The sequence below is a fragment of the Loxodonta africana genome, chromosome X (assembly GCF_030014295.1).
Source record: "Loxodonta africana isolate mLoxAfr1 chromosome X, mLoxAfr1.hap2, whole genome shotgun sequence".
In the NCBI taxonomy this organism is placed as follows: Eukaryota; Metazoa; Chordata; class Mammalia; order Proboscidea; family Elephantidae; genus Loxodonta; species Loxodonta africana.
In genome coordinates, this window is record NC_087369.1 from 42,755,413 (window position 1) to 42,779,420 (window position 24,008).

Below are 24,008 nucleotides of genomic sequence, written 5' to 3' on the forward strand. Positions count from 1 at the left end.
CTTAAGACATCGATATTAAACACACATCAAAATTATTTTACCCAAACAAAGGAGAGTCATGGTGTGTTTCTTTTCCCCCTTACCAATTGGACGTCGTAGTATTTTGAAACTGTTTTTTGGAAAGTTTAGCTCGATTTACCTTTGAGTGGGAACTACTAGCAAAACCCATACTTTTTTTAGGTGAGATACTCTTTTTGAGTTCATTCATTTAAGGTGCAATATATTAATATACTGTAATGATTTTGGGCTCAATACTACAAACTAGGCCCCTATTCCTCCTTCCCTTTGGGGAGGTGCTGGGAGAGGACCCTATTTTATTTATATCAGTCTTCTATTTAAAATTGTACTTGCAGATTGTATGATTGTTTCCTCCTTAAGGCTGGGATCCCATTCTTAGGTTTGAATGATATGAACATTAGATAATGCCTTGAATTAATGTTTTTTTTTTTAAAGAAAAATTCTATTGTGAATAATAGGTATTCTGGAAAACAAAACAAACAAAAAAATCTGTTACCAAAAGAACATTAAAAAAAATGTTTCTATTCATCATTCTTCTGTAATTATGTTAACTTTTATAAATTAATTGGAGAAGGAATAAATATGTTACAAGTTCAAGGAATTTTTCCTTACTTTTTATGAGGAAAATGGTATGTGAAAAACCTGGGTTTATAAAATAAAGGCTAAGAAGTTATACTTTATAGAACATTGCAAAACAATTCATCATAGCATTTCTCTCTTTCAATAGAATTTAAATAATAATAGCCTACATATGAGGAATTTTTTTCATTTGAAAAATGCTTTTACATACAGAATTTAATTTCATCCGCTGTAAAACGGTCATTATCTTTTTTTTTTTTTAACACTTGAGGAATTGAGACTCAGTGAAATTCCACAAGTGGTTTTTCAAAGGTCATGTGGTGCTTTCTGTTTAACCAGTTTGGTTTTTGTGTGGCCTTGCAGAGGGCGTCTGTCATGTACAGATAACAGGGCGTATAGGAAATCATAATCAGTATTTCTTTTGAAAAAAAGTATTTTTATTAATCACCTTAGGGGGCTCTGGTACCACAACTTATTTGTGCTGGTACCAACATGCATGGTTTCAGCTAAGGAATAGATTCCTTCAGCTATAGCTGTGTGATGCTTGAAAAATGGGATAAAGTGAGGAAAAAAGGAAAAAAAAAGGATCAGCCTGTTGATTATCTACATCAAGCATCAGCAGACTAAGCCCCACAGGCCAAATCTATTCTACCGCCTGATTTGTAAATAAAGTTTTATTGGAACACAGCGATACTCATTTATTTAGTATTGTATATGGCTGCTTTTGTGCTACAGTGACAGAGTTGAGTAGTTGCAACAGAGACCATGCCCCACAAAGCCTAAAACATTTATTCTCTGGCCCTTTACAGAAAAAGATTGCCAGCCTCTGGTCTACGTGATACTGAAAAGCAACCTTGAATTATTTTGATGAAAGTATCTAATTTATGGCCTTTAACCTCCCAAACAAAAAACAGAGTTGGGGTAATTGGATAAGTCTTTCGGAATTCTAAGAATAGTAGTTTGTTATCAGTTATCTTAACTAGTGGCATTGGGAGGTCTTAGGCCTTATTTCACGAATTTACTGAATGTAAGTATTCAAGGACAAATGTATTAATTAGCTGGGAAAAACAGTGGATTGGGAGGGGGACTACCTGGAACTTTGGGTCACCACTGCCATTAACTCATCCTGGGACCTTCTTCCATATTCACATCTGAGGTGAAATGGGCCCCCACTGGTTGATCACTGAAGTTCCATTTCATCTACAATTCTGCAAATGCTTCCTCTTCTACACGCCCCTTTCCTCAGCACCTGGGGCACTTGCTTGTTCCTGTGAACCTTTGTTTTACTGATTCAGCTCTTAGCATATGCTGGTGTTTCTTTGTTTTCTTTTATTCTTTAAAAATTCTAAGCTTGCTTTTATTATGCATGTAAAATATATTTGTTGAAATGAAAGCGCAACAGAAAACAGATAAGCACAAAGAAGAAAACAAAACCTCTAATTCAATTGCCTAAAGAGAATAATTCTTAATTTTTTTTGTATAGCCTTACTAATATTTTTACAGTATTGTACTGGTACACCTTGGTTTGCAGCATTTACTGATTTCTGTGATGTAAATACTCCCATCACAGCCAGCTTCAAGCCACAATGGTTTAACTCAGTTGACTTAATTGACTTATTGACTTGCAAAATTTCAGACTATTTAACAGTATACTCTTGTGGGTATGAGCCAGCTGAAGCACTCTACTGTTTGCATATATATTCATATAGTATATGTAATTTGTGTGTATTTATATATGTAATTTTACAAAAAGTGGAATTAGGTATATTCTGTTCTAATTTGTTTCTTTCACTTAGGAAATATGACAGATACCATTATATATGTGTATATATATGTATTTTTTTTTATGTATAATGTGTGTTTACACCATCGCTTCTAAGGACTGCATAGTATTTCATCAGATATATTATGATTTATTTAATCATTCTTTTCTTTTTGAAACCTTAAGAGTATTCCCAGAATTTTGCTATTATAAATAATGCTGTGATACAAGAATTTGTATTTCTTGTAGTAGCAGTGGGTGGGTAGTAGGGTTTGTAAGTGAGAAAATATTTTATAAACTTAAAGTGGCATGTAAATATTAATTGTTTCTATTATTTATATTCATTATATATGTGTCTCATTTTTCCCTTTAAATTGTGAACACCTCCAAGTGAGGCAGGGATATCCAGCTGTCTTTGCATTCTCCACAGCACTTAGCAAAATAAGTCTGCATTCAGCAAACATTTGAGAGATAAAGACAATCATCAGCCTGTTCTGTCTTCTGGCCTTTGTTTCGGTCAGTGGTCCAACAGTGTGAAGTAGCCAGGCCTCATGTAGTCCTCAGTCATAGATTTGAGTTTTTCCTCAGAGTAAATTCACTTGAACCAATTGGGCTTGAACTCATAACCTGAACTTCATAAACATTATTTTCAGCTGCACAAACTGGTCTGGGCTGCTTTACATATTTTTGTGTAATAAAGTATCCATGACTCAACTGGACAAAATGTAGCATATAAACCACACACACGCACGCACGCACGTACACACACACACGCATGCACACACGCACACTGCTATGGGCCTCCTTTCTCCCAGGAACAAATGAAGAAAGGTAACAGTCACAAAATATGTCTACTTTGTACTCATCAGAGAGGTTCCTACATTTTCTTTCTTACTTCAAGCTTTATTTTATTATTTCAAATTATAAATGTGTTCTCGTTGCCATAGTCACCTCAGGGCAAGAGTACAAAGTTAACAACATTCAATAAAATAGAAGAAGCCATACAATCTTCCAGCAGCATTGTAAGTTTGTTACAAAAATGCATATTTGGGGGAGGAAAGTCCTTTAACAATTTGTAAGCCTAAGGCTATGAGCATTTCTTTTTACTTCTAGAGAAAACCCATTTTTCCCCCAGCATTTTATTATGAAAAATTTCAAACATACAGAAGTTGAAAGAGTTGTGCAGTAGGTTCTACAATACAACATTTTGTTATATTCCCTTTTCACACATCTGTTCAGGAACCCTGGTGGCACAGTTGTTAAAGTGCTGGGCTGCTAACCAAAAGGTGGCTAGATTGAACCCATCAGCCACTCTTCGGGAGAAAGATGTGGGAGTCTGCTCCTGTTAAGATTACAGCCTTGCAAATCCTATGGGCAGTTTCTACTCTGTCCTATAGGGTCGCTGTGAGTCGGAATCAACTCAGTGGCAACGGGTTTAGTTTTGGTTATTCATACCTCCTCTATTCATCCATAAATATTATGCAATTTGAATAATATTATGGACATCAGTTCTTTAGCATCTAAAGCATTACCTAGACAGTTATGTCCAATTTTAAAAGGCAGGTATTTTGTTAGTCTAGAAGAGGTCATTGGCTTAGGCTTTGTCCCTAGGGCAGGCTTGAAATTTCATAAATAAGACATAAGTGGCAGGCCTCCAGGTGTGATTGACTCTAGCCCTGCCCCCTAAGGGCTTATGGGAACAGAGAGATAGGTAATGTGTGTGATCTTCCAGGGGAATGCTAGATGGCAAGCTGCCCTGTGCTGAAGGATCCCCAACCATAGCTTCCGCTTTAACTGGGGTGATTTGGGGGCATCTATTGGATGTGGAGTATTTATATGTATTCTACCCGCCCTTTGCAACAACGTGGTAAGGTAGGTATTATCTCTGTTTTATAATTGAGGGAAAGGACTCAGGGGTTAAGTGACTTGCCCAAGGCTGCACAGCTAATCAGTGTCATGAAGGGGAATTTAACATTTTTCTGTGGCTCTAGAGCCTGAGCCACATCCGTTTCACGATTTGGCTCCCTTGCCTCAGTGGCTTTTAGTGTCACTTCTCAGTTTGCTTCTCACTTAGTTGCCACTGGCCTGCAGGCCTCAAGAGGCCTCCCTGCTAAGAACTGGTTCTTGGAGTGGATGATTTTAGAGGCGTGGCTAAAGTCCAGAGTAATTAAGTCAAGGCCTTGAGAATCAAGCTCTGTAAGCAGGGTGACTAAGAAAAGACAGTCCTGTCTGCCTCTGAATAGCATCACTTCCTGATTTGTTTCCAGGTGTTTTGAAGTGTTCTGCATCTACTGTCAGTCAGGCCACGTCGAAGAGCCTTATGTCAGCATCACTAAGAAGCGGCAGATGCCCAAAAATGGCTTCTCGGAAGAGATTGAGAAGGAGGTGGGCCAAGCAGAGGGCAAGCTATTCACCCACCGATCTGCATTTAGCCGGGCATCTGTGATCCAGGCTTTCCTCGGCTCAGCCCCCCAGCTGACTCTGCAGCTGTATATAAGCGTTGTGCAGCAGGATGTCACTGTCGGAAGAAGTATGTACGGTTTTTCATTTCTGCCTGGGTTTGGGGATCAAAATGGGAAGCAAAGCATGCAGTTCATTCTGTTTCAGGTGAAACCTATTTATAAATCCATTCAATCCTGAGTCTGTGTTCAGCTTAGTGCCCAAAACTTTGTGAATTAAAATAACAACTTTTATTTTACTTGTGAATCTATAATTTGGGCAGGACTCTGAAAGGATAGCTTACTATGCTGTACTCAGCATCAGTTGGGGTGGCTCAAATATGGGGAGCTAGAATCTTCTCAGTAGCCCTGGTGGCGCAGTGGTTAAGAGCTCAACTGCTAACCAAAAGGTCAGCAGTTTGAATCCACCAGCCACTCCTTGGAAACGGGGCAGTTCTACTCTGTCCTATAGGTTTGCTATGAATCAGAATCAACTCAACAGCAGTGAGTTTTTAATGGAAGAATCCTGTGAAGGAGCCCTGGTGGTGCAATGGTTAAGCTCTTGGCTGCTAACTGAAAGATTGGCTGTTCCAACCCCACCCCCAGTGGCTCCCTAGGAGAAAAGACCTACAGATCTGCTCCCATGAAGATTATAGCCTAGGAAACCCTATGGGGCAGTCCTATAGGGTCCGTCCTATAGGGTCACTATGAGTCGGAATTGACTCGACGGCACAGAACAACCAGAATCCTCTGAAGGGTCATTCACTCACTTGTCTTGTGGTTGATGTTGGTTGTTGCTGGGTGCCTCAGTTATTCTCCATTTGGTCTCTCCATGTGAGTTAGTTTGGGCTTCCAAGGATGAGTGTCCCAAGAGCGAGAGAGGGTCAGGCAGAAGCCATGTCACCTTTTTGACCCAGCCTTGGAAGTCACCCAACATCACTTCTGCTGCATTCTAGTTGTCGAAGCAGTGACAAAGTTCTGTACATGTTCAAGGGGAGGGAAATAGACTCTGCTTCTTGCTGAGGAATGGCAGGATTCTGGAAGATCGCGTGAGATTCAAATAACCGCTGTAACTATTTTGGGGAAACACAGCTTGCCGTGGGCTAAAGGTACTTTCAGATCTGTTTGGATTTCACCTCTATCTTTCAGTGACATTTCTAAACCAGCTGAGACAGTTGGTTTTAACAACTTCTTTGTGGTGAATGATGGAATCAAGGCTACTCTCTGTCTTCTTGAAGTTCTAATCAGGTTTTTTGTTTTGTTTTGTGGTGAAAATGTACACAACAAGACATTCACCGATTTCTACATATATAATTCAGTGACATTGCTTGCATTCTTCATGTTGCGCAACTGTTCTTGCTATCCTTTTCTAAATTATTCCACCACTGTTAACATAAATTCAGTGTTCCCCTAAGCAAAAACTCCCTCTCTCCCCCTTCTTCCTATCTTTGGTAACCACTAATAATCTCTGGTTTCTATATATTGGCTTATTTCATGTAAGTAAGATCATACAGTATTTGTCCTTTTGCACCTGACTTCCTTCGCTGGGCATGATGTTTTCAAAGTTCATTCATGTAGTGGCATGCGTCAAGACTTCATTTCTCCTTATGACTAAGTAAATTCCATTGTATGTATATATGGTATTTATCCATTCATCTGTTGATAGGCATTTTAATTGTTTCCGCATTTTGGCTATTGTGAAAAGTAGCGTAATGAACTTTGGTGTACAAGTGTCTGTCTGTGCTCTTGCTTTCATTTCTTCTGAGTATATACGTAGGATTGGAATTGCTGGCTAACACGGTAGTTTTATGTTCAACTTTTTGAGAAATCAATAGGTTGATCAGCTTTTAAATGAACACAGTTTTCTAACCTTAGGGCTAGTCTTACATCAACAAGTTAGGGGCAGGTTTTGGTTAAGCCAGCTTTCAAAAAAACCCCTACTCGCAATGGAAATAAGTGAAAAGTCTTCAAGTGAGAAGGGAAAATAACCCCTACCAAATATTAAAATATGGGTAAATGAAAACTAGACATTCTGATAAGTTTTAGTATAGATAAGCAAAAATGAGGTAAAAGCCTAAGTTGTAAAAAATATATATATAAAAACACACAGAAATTGGAATTTTGAAAAAAAAATCACTGTTATTAATCTCACTCCCCTGAATTTTATCCTCTTTCTATGTTTTAGTCTGGATGGTAAAAGGTCTTAATTTATGGGTGGGTTACAGAGTACTTGCACATCAGAGCTCTCTCTCTTATCTAGGTTACCTGGAAGTGACTATAATTCTTAAAGATACGATGTTAGGACCTTAAGCTAAGGTCTTGGCCCTTGGTGGATTAACATTTATGTGAAAATGTCTCCCACAGCCCCAAGCAAATAGTAGGCACTCAATAAATGTCGTAGCCATTCTTGTTCTCAAAAGACTCATGACAGGACTGAGCATTGACCAAGGTGAGTCCTCTGCATGCCATCCACTTGTGGTATTTCTGTTATAGCAGCACTAGATAACTGAGACAGAATTTGGTACTGAGAGTAGGGTGCTGCTCTAACAGATACCTAAAATGTGGAAGCAATTTTAAACCTGTGAATGAGTAGAGGCTGGAAGAGTTTTGAGGTGACTAATAGTAAAAGCCTAGATTACCTTAAAGAGACTGTTGGTGGAATTATGGACATCAAAGACAATTCTGGCGAGGTCTCAGAAGGAAGCGAGAGCACAGACAATGCGAAGTAGCAGCAGAGAAATGGTGGCAGCAGAACCAGAAAACCTGTGTGAGATGGTGCAGAAGTGGACCCATGGAGCAAGAGAGCTGAGTGCCTTCCAGCTGAGGTTCACTGGTAGAGTAGGGTACCTCCAGGTATTTATTGATAGAGCTAAAGAGCTTTGAAACACTTGCCCAAGCAGGGCAGACGCTGGGTGGGCCCAAGAGGCCTGAGGGGCCGAGGGCTTGAGGGGCCGAGAGGCCAAGGAAACAAGAAGCAGAAGCAGAAGAGACAAGGAACAGAGGAAGCAGAGTTTCGAAGGGTAGGGCCACGACCTCTGGGGTCTCAAAGGGTGAAGTCCTGGCCTCTGGGATTTCAAAAGGTGGGGGCATGGCCTCCTAGGTTTCAAAGAGTCAAACCTTCACCAACTCAGTTCTGGAGTGTGAGGCTGCCTTTCAGGGTGCCAGTGGGATGGGGCCAGATCAGCTGCCCAAAGCTGAGGGGGCAGAGCTGCCATGCCCAAGGGGCAGAAGAATGGGGCTTACTAGGGCCTAGGGGTTAGGGTCACTGCTCAGATGGACTAGGAAAATGGGGCTGCCCAAATGCAAGGGACCTCCTACTGCCATAAAAGTAGAAACGGGAACAGAGCACATCCTTGGGGCCTGGGATACCTGTGCTCAGAGGCCCCTAGATGAGGGGAAGATTGATGACAGGGACCTTCTCCAGAGCCGACAGAGAAAGAAAACCTTCCCCTGGAGCTGGCTCCCTGAATTCCAACTTCTAGGCTCCTAAACTGGTTAATGCCACCCACTTGTGGTATATCTGTTACAGCAGCTCTAGATAACTAAGACAGCCCCCAAAGTCTAAAATATTTACTCCCTGGCTCTTTGGAAAAAAGTTTGCTGACCTTTGTTATAGTTTTTCAGACAGAATTCCTTTCAGGAAAATAAAATCTGTATTGTAAAGTGTCTCTACAGGACTGTTGGGTAGGCAGCTAACAGTATCTAACAGACCATCTAAGTGTGGCCCAGACTAGGAGAAATGTCCATCCTCTTAACAGAGGAAGGACAAAGATTCTGTCAGAACCTGACCCCATTAAACATTCCAATCCTATAATCATGTCTTGGGCTCACCTAGCAAACACTGATGACTTTGGCCTTGGTAGAGCTTGGCCTCAGTGAGAGAAGGTGGACCACATGTTCCACTCTAAAGAGTTGTTTTTTAAATCAAGATATTAAAAAAAAAAAACTCACCATGTTAAAGTGTACAATTTTTAGTATATTCACAATGTTGCACAACTATCACCACTGTCTAATTCTGGAACATTTTCATCACCCTAAAAGGAAACCCTGTACCATGAGTAGTCATTTGCCTTTTCCCCTCCACTATTTTTTTAGCCCCAGGCTAATCTATTTATCTATTTTCTGTCCCTATGGATTTACCTATTGTGTATATTTACTGTAAATGAAACTCACCATGGGAGAGTTTTATTTCTCATTGTCAATGAGTAATAGACACTTTATCAGTGAACCTCAGTCTCGGGTGAGTTTGGCCATCCTGACGCTCTCTAAGCCTAGTAATCTTTCAGCAAGGCTTGGTCAAGTCTCTGGACTTTGGACGATGGGTCAGGCTGAGGCCCAGGTGAGAGCACCAAGGTTGCTCTGTTCCATGAAAGCCCCTGCAGCTGGGCATTTAGCTTGCCTGGACTCACAGTGCCCTTCTCTCTTCCACTCCAGGCAGCAATATTGAAAATAATAATGACTGATTCATAAATCCTTGCTTTGTGCACTGTGCTGAACTCTTTAGGGCATCATTGCACTTAATTTTCACAGCGTTCCAGTGAAGTAGATAATGTTATTACCATCATACTAAAGAGGGAAACTGTGCTCACAGTCTACTAGAAGAGTCAGGACTTGGGGTTTAATTTGTCTGACTTCATTCATTCATCCAGGCATAGATTGAGTGCATATTTATTGAGTATATTCTGTGTTCCAGACTCTGCTGAGCTCTGAGGATACAATGGTGGATAAGGTGGACAAGCCCATATCCTCTTGGAACATATATGAAACAAATAGTCATATGGTTGTTGTATTTCAAGTAAATTCTGTAAACTGAACGTTAAGGAGCCCACATGAGAATGCACTGGGAGAATCTAAGGGAGTCTGAGAGGTGAGGCAAAGGCCCTCAGAGCTGTGTATGTTTCACCTGAGACCTGGTAGATGAGGAGGAGGAGGCAGGTGTAAGGAAAGCAGGAAAGAACATCCCCAATATTTTTAACTTTATCCAGAGACCGTGGGAAGCAATTGATAAGTTTTAAACAATATAGTGATATGGTCATATTTTGCTTTTGAAACTGATTACTCTGGAAAAAATGGGTTGGAGAGGCGTGAGGGGAGAGCCAAGGGGGCCAGTAAAATGGGCTGCTATAGTGGTCAATGTGAGTGATGATGATGGCTGGAGCTGGTAGGAGTGGATTATTAGAGCCATATTAAGGATATAGAAGTGGTACAAGATTGATTGGACATGGAGGCGAGGCTTAGGGTGGTGTCTAGATAGTTCCTAGGTTTTCAGCATGGGCAGTTGGGGCTATATAATCCCATTTGTATGATTTAGGGAACCTTGGAGAAGGAGCAGGCTTGTAGGGTGTGTTTTTACTTTCAGTTTCAGTCATATTTTTAAATGAATACATTTTAAAGAGTTTATTTAACTCATTTGGGAACGAGCAGATGTTATAATTCAACAAAGAATAAAAAGAACGGATACAGAAATATCAATCAAGGATATTGAAGTAAATATGTAAATGGGGCAAAACTGGTTTTATTACAGAATGAGAAGAGAGATGATTAAACCTCCACTGGATAAGCCATTGTGCATGTCCGTCAGTGACCTACAGCTTACAAAGGGCTGTGAAAAAGTCCAGCGACAATGCAAGGCTAGAATCAGGTAACCTAGAGTGGTGTCCTCTAGACAAGGCAAAGTTTCCATTGAAACCCACATTTCTTAATACAGTGTTATAGACAAGTAGAAAGAGTTCTCTCCAAAAGAGGGTCCAGTCATTCATGTGTCCAGGCTCCTACCATGGACATTTCTAGGCCCAGGCCTGATCAGGGCCAGTGGACAGCAATGACATCACAAAGTCCAGATGTTACGAAGGCAGCTCCTAGACCAATGAGGGGCTGGAGCGCATGGGTACGGTGGGGAAGGATGAACCCCGGTGTCTTGATAGGCCCAGACCAGTGGGACAATCAAGCTGGGGTGATCGGAGCCAAATACAGCAAACGTCATATCTGAGAGAAGAAGCTATCAGAGCTCCTATAGATGTAGAACGCCATCTCTCTCTGGTGCTGTGAAAGTCGAGCTGCAATTCCCTATGAGCCGCGTGTACCGTCTCCTGTAGGAGAACCACTATTCCCAGCACCTGAGCTCATCCACACAGGTTTCCCTAGTTGCTGTGCTTGATCACCTGATGACCAAGATCCTGAAGCTGGTGGGCAACACGGCTCACATCAACCACAGGATCTGTTTATCACCCCAGAACATGTAGAGAGCACAGTGGACAATGACGCACACCCCAGCTGCCTCTTAGGTGATGTGGCCAGCTCACAGGTTGATGAGATGTCCCATCTAGAAGGACCTGATGATGTCTGCAACCCAGAGCTGGGCGAGAGTCCTTACAGCCTCAACCACCACAAAACTCACTCACAGTGAAGGTGTCCCATGCAGCTGTTTACATCCATGAACTTCTGACTCCTCTCTTTCTGTCATTTGAGTTGGAGATGTCCATGGGACATCCAAGGGGAGACACCCATTGATAGAAGGTGGTAGTCAGCATGGGCTGTTTGAATCAGTGATTTCAGAGAGGGGCAGTTTCTAATGGCGACAGTGCAGGAAGTGGCCCTGGGTGGGGTGAAGTGGCTGACAGCAGGGGTGGAGAGAGTGGCATAGAATTTGCGATGAACTTAATGGGGCTTTTACATGAAGATTGAGAAGTGATGGAGGAAACAAGAAATACACATAAAAAGAATTATGGTCACGCTGATATCATTTATACCCTGCTTCATTCTAAAAGACTTGAGGGAACACTTATTAAAAAAAAAAAAAAAACTTATTAGGGAGTGCTTAAATTCTTTCCATGGAATATACTGTTCTGTCCTCTCTTGAGGACACTGGTAAATTAAATAGTAATATTATATATAAGCTACTATATGGCCTAAGGTGTGCAATTCAGGCAGTTAACAACCGTTCTTAAATATCCCTAAACTTAGTTACAAATGTATTTCATTGCAAATACAGTTGTCAATCTCATTCCAAGATGAAACTCCTAATCTGTCTAATGATCATATATTTAATAGAGAAACAGAGTTATCAGTGGCTGAATACATGTTTGGAGAGGTAAAAGTATGTTCTATTTGAATTCTGCCATAATTGATTGACTCAAAAGCACATACAATTATAAACACTCTCGTGGGTTGTGTTAAGTTAAAAAAAAAGTGTCACATCAAGTGTTGTAGCGATCTGACCCCTCCCCTGTGAGTGTCAGCATCGAGGTTTTCACCTGTTCATCACATGCTCGAGGGCCATCCTCTCCTGCCTCCTGCCTTTTCATGGAGGGCTGGTCAGAGGTTGCCCAGCTGGCTTGAACAATGGGATCACATGGTCTGGGTTAGGGATCTCAGTCCCCACTCACTGGACATGTGATCTTGGGCATTCATTTATTCCCTCTGAGCAGCAGTTTCCTCAATGTATGGGGAATGTTGGGGCTTTCATAAGCATTAAGTCAGCTTGTGCCTGTAAACTGGGGCTTAGCACCATACCTGGCACACAGTACGCCCTCAATAAGCAGCTACATTTCTTCTGTCTACACTGCACGCTTAGGCATGCCTCCCCAAGGTGAGCTGGGCCTGGTTCTCATGTGATTGCTGGATGCCTGGGCCCATGTCTGGGAAAACCACCCCTATGGAGCCTTGTGGAGAGGCAGGAGAGAGCCGTGCCGAGGGAGGAGACAGAGTTAGATCATGGACCAGACAGCCCCAACCTGGGTTCCTCTGCCCCCCGCAGCCTGGTGACTCTACCTGGCTCTGTCTCTTTCCACCATCTGTCAGTGCAGAAGGACCCAGCTGGGCCTTTGCCTACTTCACGGGAATGTCCTAAAAAGGGAGGAAACAGTGTCATTGTCTAATGTTCACCCCACAAATTTGTGACTCATTATAGAGCCATTCATTATGCCTAGCACTAGCCAAGCTCAACTCTTCTGTTTGTTTCGGTTGGCAAGTGGTCCTCTCCCCAACAACCACAGGTGGAGACTCACCTTCAGCTGGTAACACAATAGCACCAACGTTACCACACCCATCCCAGAAGTGAGCTACCTTTGTGTCCAGAGCATCAATTTCTCATATTTCAGTGTCCTTCAGCCTACAGAGAGTGCCTCTAGGGTGGATAATGACAGGGAATTAATCATTATACTAAGACCTTGACATATTGGCTAAATCCCTGTCCAGTGTTTGTAGAACTGTTTATGTTGGCTTATGGCTGTGGATGGTTGTAGACAAAACATAATCTCTAGGATATAGCCTGAGAAGCAACAGCAGGTGGTGAACTGTATCGGAGGCAGCGATGCTGTGTGGCCAGGTCTTCAGCCCTCACAGTCCATGCAGTGGCTCGCAGGGAATGGTCCCTATGACTCTTGTAAAGAACAGGCTTCCTAGGCTCTGTCAGACCCTGTTTCTTCTCTGAGGAGAAGTTCGGAGGGTGAGCGTTCAGGAGCCCTGTTGACAAGCCCTCTGCAGGCTCACACGGGCGTGGAAGAATTGGGCAGAGCCATACTGCCTGCCACCTCTTTTAGGAATTGTGCTTTAGCTGTGCTTGTGGGTTTCACAGGATATGTGGTGCCCATGACAAGCATGGCATCAGTCTACATTCCGCACCCTTAAGAATCCCCTCCTACACGTGCACAGGAATCCTGCTGTCATGGATTGAATTATGTCCCCCCCAAAAAATGTGTGTATCAGCTTGGTTAGGCCATGATTCCCAGTATTGTATGGTTGTCCTCCATTTTGGGATTGTAATTTTATGTTGAGAGGATTAGGGTGGAATTGCAACACCACCCTCACTCAGGTCACCTCCCTGATCCAAGGTAAAGGGAGTTTCCCTGGGGTGTGGTCTGCACCACCTTTTATCAAGAGATGAAAGGAAAGCAAGCAGAGAGTTGGAGACCTCATACCACCAAGAAAGCAGCCCCAGGAGCAGAGTGCGTCCTTTGGGCCCGGAGTCCCTGTCCCTGAGAAGCTCCTCAACCAGGGGAAGATTGAGGTCGAGGACCTTCCTCCAGAGCTGACAGAGAGAGAAAGCCTTCCCCTGGAGCTGACACCCTGAATTTGGACTTGTAACCTACTAGACTGTGAGAGAATAAATTTCTCTTTGTTAAAGCCATCCCCTTGTGGTATTTCTGTCATGGCAGCATTAGATGACCAAGACACCTGCACTCAGGGCAGAAAGGGAGACAGAGAGAATTGCTGCCCATGGGACAGCTCAATGACTCCAGTTTCGACTCTTTTGTACATTTCTGAAAGGTGGGAGGTGAGACAGCAAGGAAGGATTTTCTGTAGTGTGGGCCACATGGAGAGGACACCTTTGGCAGCCAGGGCCCTGTTGGGAGAGGGACGCCGAATCCCGAGTGAGCATGGATGGATGCTGGGGAGGGTGTGGCTGCCAGGCCAGGTCTGTGAGCAACAGAAGTCAGGGTAGGTTGGGTCGGATCTGGGTCAATACAGCACAAATCATCACCTGTGAAAAGACATGAGACCAGGAGTGGAGCCTCTGGGACACTTGGAGGGTAAAATTGGCTTGGTGTAGGCATGAAAAGAGACTTTATAACACAGTGGGGCAAAATAGTGAAAAAGAGGGAAGAGAACCAGTGTAACTTGGGGGCACATCAGTTCCCATGGCTGTAAAATGAGGGCCTTGAAGTTACTTCCAAGGTCTGCTCAGATATAGAATTCCTAGACTATGACCTTTTCTTAAGAAATGATCTCTACTGAGGTGATTGGGGTCTTTTATGTCCCCACTTTATAGCCGAGACCACTGTGGCCCAGAGATGGTCACTCCTCTCCCAGGTCCCACAGCCAGTGAGGGGGAAGAGAGCCCAGCTCTCCCTGCTGCTGTTAAGGCTCTTCCCTCCCCTGAAATCTGAGCAAGGGCCTCGAGGTGGGAAGTGTTCAGTGTTCTCTGGGACAAAGAAGCTGAACTCTTCAATATGGAGGTGTTACCGTCTCCTGGATACCTAGGAAAGCACTCTTAACAAGTCCTTCTCAGTAGCGCTCACTTCTGCTGTATTTGGGGAAAGCCAGATAGATGGGGATTCACTGGACTGATTTCCCAATACAGGTCTTTAGAGTTTGTTGACCTTGGTCATGTTTCACTGCATGTTGTGATACTGTGTCACAAACTCATCTACTTCTCAACTAAGGCCTTCTGGTAATGCTGACTCTCCGCTGGCGTGGTCTTAAAGGTGGTTATGCAATGACTTCAGAGGCCTGGGTGCAAGAGCCTGTTGTTTGAAGTTCCTGAGGTCTTGTCCTTTCCACAGGGCTCTGAGATTGCCCTTGTTTGATGAAGACAAGAACTCTGGCTCGTAGCTGGTTTCCGAGCTTTCTGGGGAGCTATCAGAGTAAAACCAAAACCTATCTGGAGATGACAGAGGCTTAAAATGCTGTTGCTTACTTATGATTAATAATCTTTTGCAAATGAAAAGTCTGGTGGGAATGTATAATGAGAATAATGCAAGTGAAAAGGAAATTTGGTTGTTTGTGGCATGCAAAACGAAATAATAAAGCCAATGAAAAAAAGTTTTGGACAAAATGTCTATAAACATAATGGTTGTGCCAATTTTCAGAGAAGGCTTGAGTAGATCCTAAACGTTTGTATTTTAAATAAAACTCTATAGATAAGTTTGATGAGTATTCTCAGTTGAAAAGCACTGGATTAGAAGACGCTAGATTAAAATTGAATAAGTTTGCAACCAAACCCAAAAAACCAAACCCGTTGCCTTCGAGTCGATTCTGACTCACAGCGACCCTATAGGACAGAGTAGAGCTGCCCCATAGGGTTTCCAAGGAGCGCCTGGTGAATTCGAACTGCTGACCTTTTAGTTAGCAGCCGTAGCTGTTAACCACTGTGCCACCAGGGTTTCCAGTTTGCAACCACACATTAAAAAAAAAAAAATCCTTAGAATTATGATCCATCACGCCATAGGTAGTGTTGCCTCCATGGTCAGGGAAGCACCACCAGGACTCTGCCAAACAGGAGGACAAGCGTGGACAGCACAGGTGCTGACAGAGCCCTAGGAACTGCCCATGCAGCACAGGATTTCTGAAGGAACTATGTTCATAACATTCTCCCTGCTCAAATTTAACCTAGGGAAGACTGAGCACTTTCTTTGATGTGACAGTTTTTTCCCACGCAACTCATTGATAGTAACATACCAAATAAACCTATTTTTTTGTTCCTAACCTTTCTTTTTATAAGGTGAAAGAACAAATCTTTGTGACTTTCCAGGGATCCTCTGGGAAACCTCCAAGACATTTTTAGGTACAAAAGATATATTGCAATCATTTTATGTCCTTTTTTATTGAGGATTCAACTTTGGGCAGAAAAAATAAAAAATTACCAGGCGATTTGAGCACTTAAGGCAGCATTGTGGGAGCCTGATCCCATGGGGGTAGGTTAGTAGTTGAAGCTTACTGTTAATTAAAGTGACTATACAGTATTTAAATAAACATTCAGAAATTGGTAACACATTCAGAAATGTGTTATTTTGTTTCTTTTATTCTAAAGAGAATGATCAAAGGTATTATAAGGTCAGAACAAAATTTTTTTTTTCCGGTGGAATATGGAATCACTGCTATTTAGCTGATAATATTTTTTTTGTTTTTTTTATATAAGATGATGTGGTAGGCTGAGTAATGGCCCCCAAAGATATTTAGATCCTAATCCCTGGAGCCTATGAATATTACCTTATAAATCAAAAGGAACTTTGAAGGTGTGATTAAAGATCTTGAAACGGGGGATTATCCGATTCATCCTAAATGTGATCACAGATGTCCTCATAAGAGCGAGGCAGGTGGAGATTTAACTATGGTAGAAGGCAGCAATGTGATGGCAGAAGCAAGATGCAGCACTGTTGGATTTGAGGATGGAAGGAGGGTTCAGGAGACAAGGTAGGCAAGGAAGTGGATTCTCCCCTAGAGCCTCCAGAGAGAGCATGTCTCTGTTGACAGCTTGATTTTAGCCCACCAAGTTTGTGGATATTTGTTACAGAAGCCATAGGAATTAATACAGGTAAAGAATAACCTTTTACAGCCTCTTATTAAGAGCAGACCAATAATCCAAGGAAGTTTTGCCATTTTCACAGTGAAGAAATTAAATTCTAGGTTTGCTTCTATGTAACTTATTCTACAGGGCCACAAGCTCTTCTGTGTAACTTATTCTAAAGGGCCACAAAATCTTATGAATACACCCATCAATACTGAGCTGGATTTGGCAGTTTGAACACAAATTTGTGTTCCTTTCCAGATTCTCTTTTCTGGACCTTTCTACAGCTTTCTATATCCAATCAGCTTTTGTCTTCACCATCCTCTTTCCCATTCTGGAAGAAAAAGTCATTTCAGGATATTAATATTCTCTCTCTCTCTTTTATTTGCTCTTAATAAAAAATCATAACTCATTATGTTGAGCTCCTAGTAGGGTCTCATTCACATACATTAATTATAATTTTAAGCAAAGTTTCTTATATTTCAGGGAGAAAACTAGGCAGGTGGATAATTGTGAATTTCTGTCACTTTAGTAGACTCGCTGATCTCATAAATACACTTAACCCAGCTTTACTCAGCTGTGCACAACTCTTATATAATTTTATAACATGGTGAAAATGAATATGTTCATTAGCAGATCCAAAGATACAGCCTCTTTGTAGTATGTACAAATAAGATTAAAAAATACATAAGCTAAAAGTATGCATAGTGATCAAAACTTCAGTATTTTATTTTATCTTACTTAGAAATAATCTAGGCGTCTAATGAATGTTCATTAATTATCTCTAAAATTTTAATTTATCTAAAGATTTTGGAAATGCTTTTCAAGCTGAAATGCTAAAAACAAAAAAAAACTTATTAGTGGAGAAACAAAATTGGTCAGAACGCTGTTTAGTTAAACATAACTTTATGCTTTACACAATCTTAAACATTAAGTAAATGTAATGCTGGTTTATGTGATCAGTAAACTTTTAAAACTTTAGGAAAAACTTAACAAAGTAGCATAAAAATGTGTACTTGTGTTATACCTCACATGGATAAATCAGAGAAGTCATAGTTGTTTTCATTAAACTCAAAATATTAAACTAGTTTGTCAAAGACTTACAGAAATTACATGAATTTAAATTCTTAAAACGGTTCTGTAATATTGAGGCTCAGAAAGTTTAAGGGCCCCGGCATCTCTCCTCCCTCCCCAATACAACTTTGATTTCCTTTGGGCCAATTGCCTCCCCGCCCCCCACCCATACTAAGTTTCTGTCTTCCATCCTCCTCTTCCCTCTTTCTGCTCTCTCTACCAGCTCCACTGCCATTCTCTGCAGCTCGAATCCACCAGTGCTACCTCAGACTTTTTTCTGGCAGCCAGAGTGAATGTTCAAAGCACAAATCATGTCATCACTCTGCTTTAAACCCTTCGATGACTTACCATTTCTCCAACAGTAAAGCTTATATTCCTTAATTTCTTGACATAAAAGGAGCCGCATGTGCTCTTCCCAATCTGCCATCCCAGCTGCATCCCACTGCTCTTTTTTCCAATCCCTCTACTGTCTCTTCCTCCCTCGCTGAGGAAGACCTTCACCCACACTTTCCCTTCTCCACCCTTTGTCTAATGAACTCACCCTATAGAGCCCACCTCAAGTATTACATCTTCCAGGAAGCCTTCTCTGGCCCATCATCCAGATGAGGTCCTCTTAGGATTACTCCCTTAGACTTGCTTTCATTTCCTTCAAAGCCCCTGTCTTGGTTTTAATTAACCAGTCATCTTTATGATTATTTGACTGTCTGCCCTTGCCACTCCCATTTGATTGTACATTCCATGAGAATAAAGACCTTGTATATTTTTACTTAAAGTCATCACCAGGGCCTAATGTGATGTCTTGACCATCATGGGCCCTCAATGTATATTGTTGAATGAATAAATGAGTGAATGAAAGGAAAAAAAAATAAGGGCCCAAAGCCAAGACCAAGACCCAGATTTTTGAACACTTAATCCATTGCTAGTTTTTTTGTTTTATTTTTTAAGCCAACACAGCTTCTCATGAAGTTGTGGAATGTTAAAGGTGCAAGGGACCTAAGAGGTCATCATGCCTGACTTTGCACTCTTTGTAGATGGCCACTTTTTGTCATCCCTTAAAGGCAGTCCATCAGTCTCTGCTTGATTATGTTCAGTGATGCAGCTCTCAGTACTCAAAAGATACTGTTCCATTGGTGAAAAACTTTTTTTTAATTGTGCTGTAAGTGAAAGTTTACAGCTCAAGTTAGTCTCTCATACAAAACTTTATGGTGTTGTTGTTGTTGTTAGGTGCCGTCGAGTCGGTTCTGACTCACAGCGACCCTATGCACAACAGAAGGAAACACTGCTCGGTCCTTCGCCATCCTCACAGTCGTTATGCTTGAGCTCATTGTTGCAGCCACTGTGTCAATCCACCTCGTTGAGGGTCTTCCTCTTTTCACAAAACTTTATACACACATTGTTATGTGACCCTAGTTGCTCTCTCTATAATGTGACAGCATACTCCTCCTTTCCACCCCGGATTTCCCATGTCCATTCAACCAGCTCCTGTCCTTTTCTGCCTTCTCATCTGGCCTCCAGGCAGGAGCTGCCCGTTTAGTCTCATGTATCTACTTGAACTAAGAAGCACACTCCCCACCGGTATCATTTTATGTCTTACAGTTCAGTCTAATCTTTGTTTGAAGACTTGGCTTCGGGCATGGTTTTAGTTCTGGGTTAACAGAGTGTCTGGCATCCATGTCTTCCAGGGTTCCTCCAGTCTCAGTCAGACCATTAAGTTTGGTCTTCTTACTAGAATTTGAGTTCTACATCGCACTTTTTTCCTACTCCATCAGGGTCTCTGTTGTGTTCCCTGTCAGGGTGGTCATTGGTGGTAGCCAGGCACCATCTAGTTCTTCTGGTAACAGGCTGATGGAGTCTTGGTTTATGTGGCCCTTTCTGTCTCTTAGGCTCATGTTTTCCTTGACTCTCTGGTGTTCTTCATTCTCCTTTGCTCCAGATGGGTTGGGACCAATTGATGCATCTTAGATGGCCACTCACTAGCTTTTAAGACCCCAGATGCCACTCACCAAAGTGGAATGCAGAACATTTTCTTAATAAACTTTGTTATGCCAATTGACCTAGATGTCCCCAAAAACCATGGTCTCCAGACCCCTGCCTCTGCTACTCTGTCCCTCAAAGTGTTTGGTTGTATTCAGGAAACTTCTTAGCTTTTGGTTTATTCCAGTTGTGCTGACTTTCTCTGTATTGTGTGTTGTCCTTCCCTTCACCTAAGATAATTCTTATCTACTGTCTATTTGGTGAATACCCCTCTCCCTCCCTCCCCGCCCTTGTAACCATCAAAGAATGTTTTCTTCTTTGTTTAAACCTTTTCTTGAGTTCTTATAATAATGGTCTCATACAATATTTGTCTTTTTGTGACTGACTAATTTCACTCACCATAATGCCTTCCAGATTCCTCCATGCTACGTTTCGCAGATCCATCATTGTTCTTTATCATTGCATAGTATTCTATTGTGTGAATATACCATAATTTGTTTATCCACACCTAGGTTGTGTCCATCTTTTTGCTATTGTGAACAGTGCTGCAGTGAATATGGGTGTGCATATATCTATTCGTGTGACAGCTCTTATTTCTCTAGGATATATTCCGAGGAGTGGGATTGCTAGATCGTATGGTAGTTCTATTTCTAGCTTTTTAAGGAAGCATCACATCGATTTCCAGAGTGGTGGTACCATTTTACTTTCCCACCAGCAGTGTATAAGTGTTCCATTGGTAAAGCACTCTTGATGTTAAAAAGCTCTTCCTTGTATTATGAGAAGTAAAGGGAGACTTTTCTTTTTCAACCAGAAATGACATCAGTCCCATGTGTTGGGTATACTACATTCAGGAAAAAAAAAGCCTCCAAGGATTGGCCAGATTCCTTCTTTCAGGACTTTTCATGAGTGAAAAATTAGCCCTACCGTAACCAACTCCACCCACCCCCCTCTTTTAGACTCTATAAGGAAACACCTGGGGGAAAGGGTAGGAAAGGATAGGAGCTTCTGTAATATATTGTTTATGGTAAGAGGTTACTTTCTCCCCTCGCAGAAGCCTTAGGGTTTCAAGAAGAAGGGTGCTTGCAGCAAGGGAAGCCAAGAACGTCACTCTCTTGTTTGCTGATTTGGAAACCCACAGGCCTGCCCCACTGCTGCTGCCCTCTGAGATAGCGTGTTGTGTGTCCCCCTTAGTTTTAGAATATTCATGAGCTAGAGTCTGAGGCTGGCTTCTCATTTGAAAATATCAAAGCAGGGATACTTGAGAGAGGAACCTGGAGTGATTAGAGACTGTGATATCATATACATGTCAAGGGGCTAAGAGGCTTCCACTGTACCAGCTAGCTATTGCTGAGTAACAAATCTCCTAAGACTTGGTGATTTAAATAATACACATTTGTTATTGCTCAATAGTCTGTGAGTCAACTGGGCAGTTCTGGTCTGGACAAGGCAAGGCTGATCTTGGCTGAGCTTACTCATAAGTATATAGTCAGCCTGCAGGTCAGGTGGGAACGCCTGGTCTAGAGGCTGCACCTGGAATGGCTCTCTTCCATGTGGTCTCTGCTTCTCCAGCAGGCTAGACTGGTCCTGGCAGGGTTTTAGAGAGTCAAAGCATGCAATGTCTTTTGTGGTCTAGGCTCAAAACTGGGACGTTGTCATTTCTGCCACATTCCATTGCCAAAGCAAGTCACAGTGCCATTCAAGGGGAAGGGAAATAGATTCCACCTCTTGATGGGAGGAATTTTCAAGTCACATTGCAGAGGATGTCCATGAGAAAGGGAGGAAAATTTGCAGCCTCTTTCTCTAATCCATCTGTTACACCCACCCTAGTTTCCTGGAAGATGACCTTAACAGTTGTGATGCGTCTGTGTGAGGGAACTAGTAGGTTAGAGGTCGGGGCAGAAGCCATGGGCTGCCAAGGGACCACTGGACCTAGCAAGGTATTGGAATGACCAGAGAGAGAGTGGGGGCAGGCCAAAGGGAAATATAGCCATCTATCTCTGAGGGGATCCTCAGTGATGGAGGGAGTCAGAAAGCTGGGCACCGGTTCCAAGAAAACCACAAATAAAAAAAAAGAGGGACATAGAGGCCTCACCAGTACCGTCGATATGGCTGGAGAAGAGCTCTGTCTCTTCAAAGGAGTTAGACTCAGAGAAGGGAAGGGGTGGAGGTGTCCCAGAACCAATATGGATCTTGCTGTTTCCGTGCCTCCCTTCCAAGATATGGGAGGGGAAGGAAGAGCGAAAGTGGAGACCCGCCTGCTCTGTATTCCCAGGCCTGCTTGAGGGGAGGGGAGAAGATGACATTTCAATCAGGTAAAGAGAATAGGGTTTTAAACTGAACTGGACTGGACATTTTTCCCCTTAAACATTGGCTTTGCCATTTATTGCACGTTTAGTGTTCACTAAAAGTTGTTTTCTTACTGTAGGCGTGGGCTTTGTTCATTTTGAGGTGCAATATACCTTCAACAAATGCACAGATTTTAAGTGTACAGTTAGGACTGGACTTTTTATAGCAGACAGTGGCCAGCAAGCAGTGGGTCTTAAGTTAGGTGTTGGCCCAGGGAAGAGGGTTTCCATAGATGAGAGGAGACTGAGGAAAAATAATGAAACCCTTTCATGATAATATCCTACCGAGTTGATACTAACCAGAGCATTTTCAATTACATTGCACAGAAATCACCCCCTTCAATCTTTAGCCTGATGGTTAAAATTGATTTTTCCCACTAAACCAATAGTAACACATCTACTCCCTTTTACCACATGGCAGATCGCCAACTGTTCACAAACAACTCCCCTGTCTCCTTTTGCTTTGCAATTTTCCAGATCCTCCAATCATTTCTTTTAGGGCATGCTTTGTCGACTTTTCCATCAAGGTCACTGTCCTTGAGATACAATCTGGCTTGTCACTTTTTTTTCTGAAAACATAGAATCTGTAATTGAATGTAATATTGCAGACTTATCTTGACAAAAGCAGAAAACAGCAGGACTATTTTTTTTTCCTTTAATTAGAACCCTGTGGTTTTACTTATGTGCCGAAAGGTTGTAGCTTTTAGAGGAGCTGAATTACATAGTTCGTTTACATTGAAGGATAGTCCAGTAAATTTTTCCAGGCCTTTTTTTATGCCGACAGTGGCTGAGCCAAGACTTCCCATCTTATACCTGTGCATATTTTTACATATTTATATTTATCATCACATAATGTAATATTGTATATTACATGTCCCTGGGTGGTGCAAATGGTTAACATGCTTGGCTGCTAACTAAAAGGTTAGAGGTTCAAGTCTACCCAGAGGCACCTTGGAAGAAAGGCCTGGTGCTCTACTTCCAAAAAAGATCAGCCATTGAAAACCCTATGGTACACAGTTTGATTCAATGGCAACTGTTTAAAAATATATATATATACTATTTTTGTATATTATTATATTTTTAAAATATGAAAATGTAGGGTTTGATTTTTCTTCATGTTACATTTTCTTTTCTTAGATTCAAGCCTAGGATAATTTTGAGTCCTGATTCTCTTATTTATACTTTCAGTTTTGTCCCAGCTATAAATTTCTGTCTTCATTCCAATTGTTGACAAGCATGTGAGAGTACAATAGCCCTAAAGCTGTGCAAGCCTTGAAAAATGCCCTTTAGCCTGAAATGAAGTAGTGAAGAATATGAGTACAAATTGCTTATCTGCTTGCAAATCCATCAAACTATACTCTCATTAGCATGTCGCCTTGATTTCTCTGACTTGTCCACAAGAATATTATGAGTTTTTTGTTTTGTTTTTCTGGAAGCTTTTCTGAAAACTACACACCAATGTCTGTAATACTCACTCACTTATAAACCCCAAATATTTTTTCTTTGTGTATTAATTCAAAATGTTGCTATTGTAAAATACTAAAATACTATTGTATTTTAAAATTGTAAAAGGTAAAATACTAAAGCATATAGACAGGAGTGGAGGATAATATAACAAACACCAGTGTACCTCTTTGCCTGCTTTATCAAATCTTAACGTGACATGTTTGCTTCAGAATTGTCTTTTTTTCTTTTTAAGAAATAAAACATCACCAGCATAGTTGGGGCAGTGTGTAACCCTTCCTTGTCATGAATTCAGAGTTTATCATTCTCCTGCAGAATTCATAATTTTGATGCATATGTAGTGTGTC

At 41.8% G+C, this 24,008-nt stretch overlaps 1 protein-coding gene across 1 annotated transcript in view; it reads left to right on the forward strand.

The window, feature by feature from the left end:
- The window catches only part of XK (X-linked Kx blood group antigen, Kell and VPS13A binding protein), a 50,834-nt gene that overhangs the window by 2,926 nt on the left and 23,900 nt on the right, over positions 1–24,008 (forward strand). The window contains exon 2 of the mRNA XM_003422168.3: positions 4,627–4,889. Within this exon, the coding sequence (XP_003422216.2) occupies positions 4,627–4,889 (263 nt within the window). The remainder of the gene's footprint in view (positions 1–4,626; positions 4,890–24,008) is intronic.